Source organism: Camelina sativa, chromosome 13, assembly GCF_000633955.1.
Source record: "Camelina sativa cultivar DH55 chromosome 13, Cs, whole genome shotgun sequence".
NCBI classification, from domain to species: domain Eukaryota; kingdom Viridiplantae; phylum Streptophyta; class Magnoliopsida; order Brassicales; family Brassicaceae; genus Camelina; species Camelina sativa.
The window spans coordinates 10,159,279-10,172,674 of record NC_025697.1 but is presented as its reverse complement, the minus strand read 5'-3'; the positions used below and the strand labels follow the sequence as shown (position 1 = coordinate 10,172,674).

The 13,396-nt window shown below is 32.8% G+C and overlaps 2 protein-coding genes across 4 annotated transcripts in view; both read left to right on the top strand.

Moving 5' to 3' along the window:
* Positions 5,403–11,905, top strand: LOC104736279 (glucomannan 4-beta-mannosyltransferase 2). 3 transcript variants are annotated; one of them, XM_010456236.2, is made up of 10 exons: positions 5,403–5,572; positions 5,769–6,097; positions 6,454–6,552; positions 7,246–7,498; positions 9,305–9,415; positions 10,005–10,141; positions 10,414–10,527; positions 10,634–10,833; positions 10,961–11,161; positions 11,257–11,905. In XM_010456236.2, coding segments are annotated over exons 1-10 (1,602 nt in total). In that variant the 5' UTR covers positions 5,403–5,571; the 3' UTR covers positions 11,414–11,905. The 3 variants fall into 3 exon arrangements, with proteins under 3 accessions (XP_010454538.1, XP_010454539.1, XP_019090633.1); XM_010456237.2 differs by having other exon boundaries at positions 5,404–5,755; positions 5,951–6,097; XM_019235088.1 differs by lacking the exons at positions 5,403–5,572; positions 5,769–6,097; positions 6,454–6,552 and adding an exon at positions 6,878–6,997.
* Positions 12,162–13,396, top strand: part of LOC104736278 (FBD-associated F-box protein At5g22730-like) — a 2,634-nt gene continuing 1,399 nt past the window's right edge. The window contains exon 1 of the mRNA XM_019234725.1: positions 12,162–13,328. Coding sequence (XP_019090270.1) covers positions 12,345–13,328 — 984 coding nt within the window. The 5' untranslated portion in view covers positions 12,162–12,344. The remainder of the gene's footprint in view (positions 13,329–13,396) is intronic.

Here is a 13,396-nt window from a genome sequence, read left to right as displayed (position 1 = left end):
ATTTTATATGAAGCCAATCAAACTGTTTTCGAGTAGAATTAAGATGAGTGGATAAATTAATCACATAGAAAAGCATATTACTAATCAAAGCCTTAAATGAAGGAGGAAAAGGAAAGACGTATAGTGATTAAATTGGTTCACATTTTCAAACACATTCATTCTATTATAGTCCTAATAAAAACAAAACTAAATAAATCAACCAAAAAAGCAAAAGGCAAGTCAAATTTATTGTTCCACTAGAAGATTACGGATTTTTAGTTGTTACGTTGTCAAAAATACGATATATATCTATATATATATATAGTTTTTTATATTTGATATTTTGTACAACATAATTTAAACTTGTGTAATGACGATATATATAAGAAATTTCATAAGTGGATGCATATTAAAACACTCTCTCAAACTATTTGAAATTATATGCAAAACTCAAATTCTATAGACAGTACGAAAAAATATAAAGCTCAAACCGAATAAAATCAGAATAAATCTTAAAGCAACACATCGATATGTCATCGACACGAGGATACTATTATATTGAAGTATATCTTTAAGATGTATACGTACGTCGCCATTACACTTATTTGTCAAAGAAACCTTAATTTCTTGAAAGTAAGAAAATAACATAATCTCCACAAACATCTGTCCTTAGATTGAGGAGCATTAGGACACAAAGAGAATTTAATTTGCATATGTCTGAATATACACATATTCATGAATCTATGGAAGGCTTGCCATTTGCAACACTTCAAAGTTAAAAAAAAATGATTAAAAAGTATTACTGTAGTTACTTGACAAACAATATATCTTTGAGTACTTTCTAACTTCTATGTTGTATATCTCTCTAGCAACTTATGAATTACTAACTTTTGAACCCCATTGAACTGTTAATAGTGACAATCCACATGATTAATGTTTCTGTTAGTTAGTACATTATTTGGCTCATTCTTGGGAACAGATAAAAAGATGTTTTCGATATCAATTTCATTTAAAAAGTTGAGTCCAAAGTTTCGGCTTGCAAGGCTTTTTCTTGAACTTTGAGGGAATGTCCTTAAAATGAGTTTGATCACATGGACGACGTAATATCAATAATTCAACACCCGGTTTCTTCAATAAAGTTAAACTATATTTTTCAAAAATTTACATTATATTTTTATAGTTTTGTGTGTGTAAAAAGTCGACTACGAAACAAATGTTAATTAATTAAGGTCCTCAAAACTTTGCTAAAACCACAAACATTGGTAAGCTAGCGTGTTACAGTTTGCTCACATCGTTTACAAAATGGGTTAAATGGGATGAGGGGTAACTCATTTTAACACACTTATTAGTTGTTACACTCCTAATCAACCCAATCTATTTTACAATATTATAAGTTTAACCTTAAAAATAAAAACTGTAATACTACAAAAATTACGTTAGATATGTCCACATCACCATTTATGTTATTAATGTACTTTCTCGTTGTTGTAGTTGTTGTAAATTAAATATGTTACCTAATCTTATCTTCTTCCAAGCCGATACGGGAGTTAGTAGTAACCCTTTTTTTTTACGTTCATGAGTTAGTAACTTCGAATCAAAATCTTCTTAAACAATTTCTAGATCTTAAAGGTCTTGTCTAATTGGTCAACGTCTAGATTGGTTTTGAACTCGAACGATCATTTGGAGGAAATCTCTCGAAAAGTATTTATGATCCAGCCGCCCCTTCCAGTACGGCTACCTAAGATTTGTATGAATAATTTTAACCATAATATTATAGAAATGTAGTTAGATAGTGTCTAGGGTGGATTTGTAGTCCAGTTACTACAGTATGCAACTAGAAATGTTGGTCAAAACTCAAAAGTCAGTTAGGCTTGCTTTCCAAAGTTTATATATAAAACTTCAAGTATCATTATATAACCAATTCACTCAGGAAGAAAATGAAAATACAAAAGAAGAAAATGAAAATATCAAGAACCAACTAATCCTAGTCATCCCTAAAACACGAGATTGTTGCCTTGGGCTGAGACACTTTTAGATCATCCTATTGAACAAATTTCGTGTTATATGTCTTTTTTTCTCTAAGATAAAAGAAACCGAAAAATTTAAGGACACAACTTTATCGTGAAAACAGTTGAAAGCATCACCTGAAAAAGTGGAGTAAAAGTCCGAGTAGAGAAGGCTTAACTATAGCGAGGCTAGTTCTGTAAATTACAAATCAGGATTACCTCATGGACGAACCTCAGTACCTAACCCTTTGATAATTATTGCTCGTAGTTGTGGCAGCGCAAGGCCTTCTAGTCAAAGCAATGTCCTCTTATTTATTTATAGAAATTTCTACACTTAAAAAAATCAAACATTATATATAGACGAATTCTCAATGTTTCTTTTTCACATAAAGCTATCTTGGTTCTCCTCGGAAACATTATGGGTGGTCACGGTTAGACGTGGTTGACACCAATCATATAAATGCTTTTGTACTGCTTATTAAGCAATTCTTGAAAACTTGTTTAAGAGTTATACTTAAAAATATCGTTTCTTCGTAGTTTTTTAAGTTTTAAATCGCACTGAACCAATAGAGAAGTACTCTAACTTTGTTTTTATATATGAAAACCAAGAAATTTCGAAGGAATCTCTTCTTTTTTTTTGCACATAAGAGACCATACCATGTTAATAAGTCAACATTATGTCGGTACTTAAACTCGTGACATTAAATACTTTCTCAACATTGGATTTTTTCTCATTATGGGTATTGAAAATTATAAAGCAAATATTATTGTTATAACAAGTTCTACGTATACTTTTGTGAACAACGAGATATGATTAACCAAAACAGGATTTTTGTTTTGGTAAATAAAATATCATACAAATCTTTTAATGCATACATAAGTTTTACAAACCTAAGTAACAGACATAATGGTCAATATTATTAGTATAGGGGTGCAAGGTGCAACTGGCAATATCCGATCCATGGATCTGACAACTTGGTCTATGCACTCATTGTTAAGATAAGCATTATATACACCTTAGTTCTCAGATTCGAGAAGAGATCTATACAATTTTTCCTATTATTCATATATATATTTTTCCTCAAATTCCAATTATTCATATATTAGGTCTAAATAGTAACACAAAACTGTACAAATGTTTTAGTGAGTTTAAAAAACGATATATAAGTGGTTAAAAACAAGATAACATATAGAGTAGCGGATGAAAAGATAAGCATATTATTTTATTTTTGATATGGTATTTGTAATTGGTTACAACAAAGTATACCTCACCATATACATGATACGTATACGTACCAAACACAACCATTATAATTTATAATACTCATATCCGGCTATATATCCTTTTAGCCTTCCATCTATCTGCTATCTTGGTAAGCAATGAGATATCAAACGCATCATTTTCAAAGAAATTGAGAGATACTAATAAGAACTTACTAAACGGCATTTCAGACTGTAATTTGCCTTTCGAACCTCAAGTAAGAATAAAGAGATGATTGGTTAAAACTTAAAACTTGTAGTTTTATTTCAAACTTTTTTAAGCTACAATTTTTTCAATCTAACTTTAACTGTTCTAAATTTGCTTCACACTTCTAAATATTTTCATAGTACAGTACATATCTTTTTCTTGTTCTACGTATTATTTTATAAAGCCCACACAGCTTCTAGTTATTTACAGCCACAACACTTATTTTAAACACGAAGTCACTGCCAAAAAACATCTTACATCCACAGTCCCGGCTAAAAATCAAAACTAATCACCTCGGAAGCCACTTTTCTCATCAAGTATGTCTCACCAATTCTTTTAATTAAACATTAGGGTCATTATAATTATTCTTAAAAGTATTCATAGATTTTTCATTATTTACAGGGGTAGGCTGACTCCATAATAGTACACTCCTTCCGCCGACACGGATCTAGAAACATATGATTTGTTTGTTAGATCATTTATAATCATAAATGGTCCTCTATTTTTTTCTCTATATAATAGAGATCCTTTATAATAAAGGTGAATTTTATTCTAATGGTCCTCCATTTTCACCTCTAAAATAGAGATTGCTATTTTTTCCTCTATATATATAGAGAAACTCTATTTTTTCTTACAAAAGTTCCTCTATAAATAGAGGAACTCTATTATAGAGGTGAGAATAGAAGACCATTGGAGTAAAACTCACCTCTATTATAGAGGAAAAAATAGGGAAAACCATTGGAGATGGTCTTACTGGCCAGTTTCGTTAAAAATTAATAACTGAAATTAAAGATGATATAGAAAAATCAAATAGATATATATATATTTTAAAATGATACAGTGGTAAGCTTATACATATGTAATATAGGTATGACACGTGAATAAAAAAAATAACATAAATCCAGGAACAAATAGCATGTTATTTTACACAATAAAAAATATATTTAGTTTTTGTTTAAATTACGCATAATTTTTATGCATTAATTATCATATTATCTGTACAAATCAACGAATTAAACATATGATTATTGAACAAATCACTCCGTAGATTTTAACGCAATGCATTTTTGTTTAGTATCTCCATATTAATTGCATTACTTTTTTGATTATTTGTTTCCTAAAATTTGCTAAATTTCTTCGTAAATGTGAATTGAATCCTATACAAAATTGTAATGTTAACGTTCCATTAGCGGGCACGTAACTTCTTAACATTTATTATTTACTTCTAAATTAATATACCATATCCATTATATATACGGCTTAATTCAATGGATATGAATTCAATACTATACTGCTTACTTGAAAGAAAAAAAAAAGAGTTAAAAAGGTGAATTGATAAGGTTGACAAAGAAGTGAGTTCTAATAGTTGACCGAAAATAAATAAATTGTCATAACGAAAAACGTTGAACAAAATATAAAAAGCTGCAAAACCAAAATCCCATAAATGGTAAAAAAAAAAAAAAGTAAAAACCTCATCAAATCATTAATCATTAGTCATTGTTAAATCTATACTTGAAAAATCATTAGGATAATAAATTGATAAGAATTCTCTACAAATCTCCCCTTTGCCTTCCCATTGGGCAGGCACAGATTCTTAAAGAACAAAAACTCAGAAACTGAAATACCAAAAAATCCACTGTTATTTTTCTGTAACTGAAAAATAGAAGAACCTAACCAAAAAGACACAAACCCAATTTGTCACTTACTGTTTTATTTCATAACCTTTTTATATACACTCTGTACAAAATTCTCAAAAAAAAATCACTCAAAAAAGGAAAAATATCTTATAAAATGAGTGAAAACAAATAAAATAAAGTGTTGACAAAAAAAAAATTATAAAATAAAATAAAGTTTAATACTGAAATTTTTTACCATTTATATTCCTTCCTGGTTTATCTTTCTCCTTAACTCACATTTCCTTCTTCTCCTCTCTTCTCTCTTCCTAAAGCTTTTTTTCTCTCTCTCTCTCTCTCGAACTGTAGAGAGAGAAAAGCCTCCCATTTTTTTTTTCACAAGGCAAACCTCTCTCTCTCTTTCATAAACCCCATTTACACAGAATAGAGCCAAAAAAACCACCGCCATTGTAATAAGAAAGGAGAGGAGAGGTTTAGGAAAAAAAATGGATGGTGTTTCACCAAAGTTCGTGTTGCCGGAGACATTCGACGGCGTGAGGATGGAGATCACAGGCCAACTAGGCATGATCTGGGAGCTTGTGAAAGCACCAGTGATTGTTCCTCTTCTTCAGTTAGCCGTTTACATCTGTTTGGTAATGTCTGTCATGCTTTTGTGTGAGAGGGTTTACATGGGNAAAAAAATGGAAGGTGTTACACCAAAGTTCGTGTTGCCGGAGACATTCGACGGCGTGAGGATGGAGATCACAGGCCAACTAGGCATGATCTGGGAGCTTGTGAAAGCACCAGTGATTGTTCCTCTTCTTCAGCTGGCCGTTTACATCTGTTTGGTAATGTCTGTCATGCTTTTGTGTGAGAGGGTTTACATGGGAATCGTCATCGTCCTCGTCAAGCTCTTCTGGAAAAAACCAGACAAACGTTACAAGTTCGATCCCATTCACGATGATGAAGAGCTTGGTAGCTCTAATTTCCCAGTCGTCCTCGTTCAAATCCCCATGTTCAACGAACGAGAGGTCCCTTTTTCCTCTATCTCTCTCTCTGTTTTTTTTTTCTCTGTTTCTCCTCAAAAGTTTTATGATTTCGAGAAAAGTACCCTCAGATTTTACGGGAAATTAAACTTTCCCCCACGTATTTCATATTCCTCCGCCGTTCCAAATCCCGAAACGGCGAGAGTCGTGACTCATATTTCTTTATTGTTCATTTGAGATTTTTTGGGGGTTTTCTGGATAAACCCATAGTTTTGGGGGTTTTCTGGATAAACCCATAGTTTTGGGGGTTAATCTATAGTAACTTGCTAAAGTAGTGGACTAAAAGTGAAAGAGTTTGACAATAGATTTATTTTTGCATCCCCGTGATTTTTGCCGTGCAGGTTTATAAGCTATCAATAGGAGCGGCGTGTGGACTCTCTTGGCCGTCCGATCGTCTCGTGATTCAAGTGTTGGATGACTCAACAGATCCTACTGTTAAGGTTATTATTTCTTTAAAAAAAAAATACTAAGTCCATTCACAAAAAAATATAGGGTGCTACACTATTAGTATTATTTTCCGCAACTTTCTCTAATTAAATTAAGATATTTTAGCATCTTTGAAAAAGATTAATTTACTTTCTAGAAAAAGAGATGTTATATTTTCCGGTAGGTAAGAAAGACAAGATTATAGAATCATTAGATTTTTTTTTTTTTGTGTGATATGNTTCTGGATAAACCCATAGTTTTGGGGGTTAATCTATAGTAACTTGCTAAAGTAGTGGACTAAAAGTGAAAGAGTTTGACAATAGATTTATTTTTTGCATCCCCGTGATTTTTGCCGTGCAGGTTTATAAGCTATCAATAGGAGCGGCGTGTGGACTCTCTTGGCCGTCCGATCGTCTCGTGATTCAAGTGTTGGATGACTCAACAGATCCTACTGTTAAGGTTATTTATTTCTTAAATAAATTTTACTTAGTCCATTCACAAAAATATAGGGTGCTGCACTATTAGTATTATTTTCCATAACTTTCTCTAATTAAATTAAGACTTTTTAGCATCTTTGAAAAAGATTAATTTACTTTCTTGAAAAAGAGATGTAATATTTTCCGGTAGGTAAGAAAGACAAGATTATGGAATCATTAGATTTTTTATTTATGATGTGGTGATTTAAATGAGATACTTAAAATGTGCAGCAAATGGTGGAAATGGAGTGCCAAAGATGGGCAAGTAAAGGAATCAATATTAGGTATCAAATAAGAGAGAATAGAGTTGGTTACAAGGCCGGTGCTTTAAAGGAAGGACTCAAACGTAGTTATGTCAAACATTGCGAATATGTTGTCATCTTCGACGCTGATTTTCAACCCGAACCGGATTTTCTCCGCCGTAGCATCCCTTTTCTCATGCACAACTCCAACATTGCCTTGGTTCAGGCTCGATGGCGGTTCGGTAATTACATTCTCTCTTAGCACTTAATAATAATAGGAGTATATCTTTAAATTTGATAGTAATTGAAATAGCTTGTTCATTGATCTATAATAGAAAAAAATGAAAAATTTGACACTTGATTATGTTGTTGTTGTGCAAGTGTCATGGTCAAAATATTACTGAATCGGTGTCTTCTTTGTTTATGTTTTATGAAAAAAAAATTAATGTTGTTTTTTAGATTCATTAAATGAAAGCTCGTGGTTTTGGTTTTGTAGCTAGCTACATTAGTGGTGTCGGTGGTATATGCTTTTCAATGTTCTTTTTATTATATATATATATATAGAAAATAAATATCGTCTTTTCCTTTTTCTTGCTTACATCTTTTTTTCCATATAATTCACCTTTAATTTTTGGCTTTTTCAAATGGTCTTTTCATCAATTTTTGTATTTTTCTTTTGAGATATAATTATTGTTATCTCCTCGGTGTATATTGTCTGATTGAAGAAGTAGGGTTAGTTCTGTCTGTGTCGGCGGAGTAGCTGCACTAGTGTTAGTTGTAGTGTCTAAACCAATTATAAAACATCACGTGTAAAATCAGGTGCGCTTTGTTTACATTAGAGTTTTAAGTACACCTCGCCGCACTGGATTTAAAAACTAGTCCTACTAATTGTCAAATACACCGGGTCGGATTAGTTGCGGAATCCCGGGTCAACGGATAATTTTGCTGACGTCATGTCACGTTTCTTTTATCTGCTCCGCGATTTCGGATCCGTCGGTCAATTAACCGAATCGGTTTAATCCGGTTTAGATGAATCGGATCGGGTTATGATGGTCTTTAGAAGTTGTCGGGTCTCTGATACCTTCCACGTGCTCTTTGCCTTACTTTAAATGCTCAAGTGTGAGACCCCATCTTTGTCAGTATTATGTAAAAGTATTATTATTAGTATACAGTGTGAGTATCGTAGTCTACTGTGGACTTTGCGTTTCTCTTGCCGACACTTGGTGTATAGTAGTATAGTGTATATTTCATATAGTTTTTGTTTTGGTATTTCATTCTTTTATTTATTTAAAGGATGAGTCCAACTCCCTGTTTAAAAAATCTCTGCCTAGCATCGATTACGCTCCGTAAAATCGCTAGGCCCACCCTCTCCGCCTCGATTAATGATTAATCCCCACCTAGCATCAAGTATCCGATTATATCGTGTAATCCGATTACTTTCCGTTTAATTTTGTATATACCGATTATTTTTGAAGCCAAATACAAATCAAATATAATTTTTTATGTTATTTAGACATTTAAATTAAAAGTTTATGATGTTTTACAATAACTAATGTACAAACTTTTAATTAAAATCATAAAATTGTTTTTAAAAATAACGTTTTCATGTGTTTAAGTAATTTTAAAGATAATCTTATAGTTTTATATTTTATTTGATAATTTTCTTTTCATATAAACAGAATTATACATATATTTAGTACTATATATTTTTATTTTATTATTAATTTAATAAAATAATCCTAAAATTAGTCTCCGATTAATCCCGTTTAATCTCTAATTTTCTTGCTAGGCGCTAGGCCCACCCCAACCGCCCGACTAGTGCCTAACTATTTCTAAAACAGGGGTCCAACTTAGTGAATTTAATAATTAAAAAATGAGAAAGCTATATGATGAATATGATTGATTTATTAAAAGCTAAAAACAAAAGAGAAGGACGTTACTTCCTGATACTGCCACATTTGGACAATGATCTACAATAAAATTGGTATGCTGTTTTTTTTGTTTGAGGACTAATGTTTTTAAATCTTTTTTTTTTTTTTTGCATGCAGTGAATTCTGATGAATGCTTATTGACAAGGATGCAAGAAATGTCGTTGGATTATCATTTCACTGTTGAGCAAGAAGTCGGTTCATCAACTCATGCTTTTTTCGGCTTCAACGGTAAAAAAATTATATAGTAAATATTACTAAAAAACATCATTTAATTGGATTAGAAAGTAAATATTAATTGTTCTGGTAATATCATTAGAGTTTTAGGGGTGATGTAGTTGGTATGTTGTCCGACCAATTGAAGCACAGTATGTGGACCCTAAACCATTAATTTTATTCTTATGTTGTTTATGATAAGTGTACAACTGTTACTAGAAAACTAAAGAATAAAATAAAGGAATCATATTAATCTATAAATAATCAATCATTAATTGATTGATAGAGGAGTGGGGGGAATCTGAAATGTGAAGCAAGTAGGTGTTGCTTATATAAGTACTAATACTTAAATAGTTATATAGTCATTCCTTGTCTTATAAGTAAGATTTGCAAGCTTGAAGATTCTCTAATTAATTGGTTTTTAAAAATCATGTGTTCATTTTATTTAGTAAGGGGACACATTCATTACAGTAGGACTTGTAGATGAAGCAAATGAAAGGCCGATCTTAAATGTGTTGTGTCATTAATAATTTTATAGAAACTTTAAAAATCAAAATGTGGATATATATACTTGAAGCTTATCTAATGTTTTTTTTTTAAATAGGAACCGCCGGAATTTGGAGAATCGCGGCGATAAATGAAGCCGGCGGGTGGAAAGATAGGACCACCGTGGAAGATATGGATCTCGCTGTCCGAGCAAGTCTTCGCGGCTGGAAATTTCTCTACCTCGGTGACCTTCAGGTTTTTATTTATATATTTTTCTGATATTTTTTTTTACATAAATACAACAAATAAAATAGTTAGAATAAATTAAATAGACATAACAAATATAGTAGTTGGTGGTGCACTAGATACTTACTTCTCTCATTAAACACATGATAGCTGATTCAAACAAGTTATGTTATAATCATTTTACCTTTTTAAGAAGCAAAGATATTTTGTATTGACTTGTATAAAAATTGGTATACATCATAAATATGAGCCTTTTTTTTACTTTTTTTTCTTTGTATTAGGTGAAAAGTGAGCTTCCAAGTACTTTTAGAGCCTTCCGTTTTCAGCAACATAGATGGTCTTGTGGACCTGCAAATCTCTTTAGGAAGATGGTTATGGAGATCATAAGAAACAAGGTAAGGATAATAATAACACATTTAATCACCTTTTCTTTTTCTGATTACTTAAAACAATATTCAGAAAATTCTTTAATCTGATTTTATTACTGATGGTGTGGTGCAGAAAGTGAGATTCTGGAAGAAAGTGTATGTGATTTACAGCTTCTTCTTTGTGAGGAAGATCATTGCACATTGGGTCACATTTTGCTTCTACTGCGTTGTTCTCCCTCTTACCATTCTTGTCCCTGAAGTTTATGTCCCGATTTGGGGTTCAGTTTATATCCCTTCCATCATCACTATCCTCAACTCCGTCGGTACTCCAAGGTAACTTCGATAGCTTGTATCTCAAGTCATTACCTTTTTGTTTCTTCCTTACTGAGTTGCCTGCGTGTCAAGTAACTGCATTTGCATCTGACTAAATCTTTGACATTTTGTTATTTTTTGTCAAAAGGTCGATTCATTTGCTGTTCTATTGGATTCTATTCGAGAATGTAATGTCGCTGCACCGGACAAAGGCCACTCTCATTGGTCTGTTTGAGGCAGGAAGGGCTAACGAATGGGTTGTGACTGCTAAGCTTGGAAGTGGTCAGAGCGCTAAAGGAAACACAAAAGGGCTCAAAAGGTTCCCAAGAATCTTCAAATTGCCTGATCGGTATGTATACCTTCTACATCGAAAAGTTTATATATTATCAGAGACTAATGAAGGATATACACTAAAATGATACTATGAGTTTATTTGGTGTCAAGATTGAATACATTGGAGCTTGGATTCGCGGCGTTCTTGTTCGTGTGTGGATGCTATGACTTTGTGCACGGGAAGAACAATTACTTCATCTACTTGTTTCTTCAGACATTGTCTTTCTTCATCAGCGGGCTTGGCTGGATCGGGACTTACGTCCAGTAGAGTTGTGTTCTTGTCAGGGAGAAAAAAAAGAGAAGGTTTTAGTAATTTTCTTGGGAAAATAAAGACAATTTTTCATGGAAAATGACAAAAAGGAAAATTAATAGGGAAATGGTTTTGGGGAGATAGATTGAAAGAGAAAGACGTACCGGTAACAAGTAGGAGACTTTTATCAAAGACAAGGAAAGAGGAGAAGCTCCAACTCCAAAGTGTTCTTTTGATTTATTTTTAATGTTCTGTGTTTTTATTTATTAATATATATTTTAGTTATGGGATTTGTCATTCAGTAATTGTGAGATTTTTTATTTTTTCTTCTTTGTTTTTTTTTCCTTTTGGTTTTTTTGAAAGTGTTAGTTTTTTTTTTTTATGGTTTAAAATTCAAGATTCTGCGTGAGTCACAAGTGTTCGACTGATGCAAAGGGTTCAAAATTCCCTATTTGTCATCAACAATTATCCATTTTAGAGTAATTAATTTAAATTTAGTGATTGTATTTACCACATTTGTATTTCATTTAGATGTTTGATTGATAAATTTTTTTACCACTTAGTAAAAAATATACCATTTTAGTAGTTACCAACATAAGGAGGTATGCAATTTCATAATTGTATTGAGTAGCATTTACTAACGACTATGAAGAGACTTTTTTTTTTAACCCATGTTTATAAAATTTGGTACAAATTGTTTAATCTCTAATCTACCGGTTAAGTTTATATTAAACCGCAAAATGATAGAAAACAAAAATCCCAAACTTGACGGTGATTTTGTGTGTGCCTTCGTCTCCCGTCGGATCCTCTTCCGAACACACAAAACCCTAAAACTCGTCTTCTTCGCTACTCTCCTGATTGTGATGAATTGTTTCTGAAATTGGTGCTGAGTTTTTTGAGGTTGTCTCTGTGGGAATCTTGGGGTTCAAATTTGTACGAGCAAAAACTAATGGAAGGCTATTTGGAATATATGAAAACGAAACAAGTATGTCGCATATGGCCACCGCCAAGGTACATCAGTGGTAGAGAGGATCTGATAAGCAAATTGCCTGATTCTTTGATAACTCAGATACTCTTCTTGTATCTTCCCACTAAAGAAGCTGTTAGGACCAGTGTTTTGTCCACTAGGTGGAAAAGTCTCTGGCTTTTAATCCCCAATTTGGATTTGGACTCTTCCAAGTTCCCAGATTACAACACCTTCGTGGGGTTTATGGAAAAGTTCATAGATTTCTCTAGGGAACACAAGTCTTGCTTGCACAAGCTTAAGCTAAGTATCAGGAAGAATGTGAATGATCCGCCTTGTGTCACTCGTTGGGTAGATGTTGTGGTTAGGCGTAAGCTTGAGCATCTTGATGTTGAGTGCCTTGTGAACCGTAAGTTTTTAGAAGAGATGCCGTTAAGTCTTTATGCATGTGACACGCTGGTGTATCTAAGACTCCATCGGGTATCGTTGGGTGAGTTTGAGTCTGTGTCTTTGACTAGTCTAAAGACTATGCGTTTAGAAGAGAATGTGTATGCTAATGATGTGGTTTTAGAGTCACTTATCTCGTCTTGCCCTGTTCTCGAAGATTTGAGCATTCTTAGGATGGTGAAAGATAACGTAAAGGTTTTACGAGTGCGGTCTCAGACATTAACCAGTCTTCATGTAGACTTTTATTTTGGTGAAGGTGATGACTACGATGATTTTGATAAGAAAGTCTCAGGGGTTTTCATTGATGCCCCTAGACTCGAGTATTTGAAATTCCAAGATGATCTATCGGAGAGTAAAATCATTACAAATTCTGGTTCCTTAGCCAAGGTCAATCTTGTTTATGTTTTTAATGAGTCTGATTGTGCTGATGTTGCTGACTTACCAAAGCGAAATATGGTCCGTAGTTTTCTTACCAGTATCTCCGGAGTTAGGGATATGAAGATCGCTGACGGTTTTGTGGAGGTATACATGTATCTTGTATCTAGCTAGTTTTCATTCATGTAGTTTAGTTTTTGCTTACGCATCTTTCC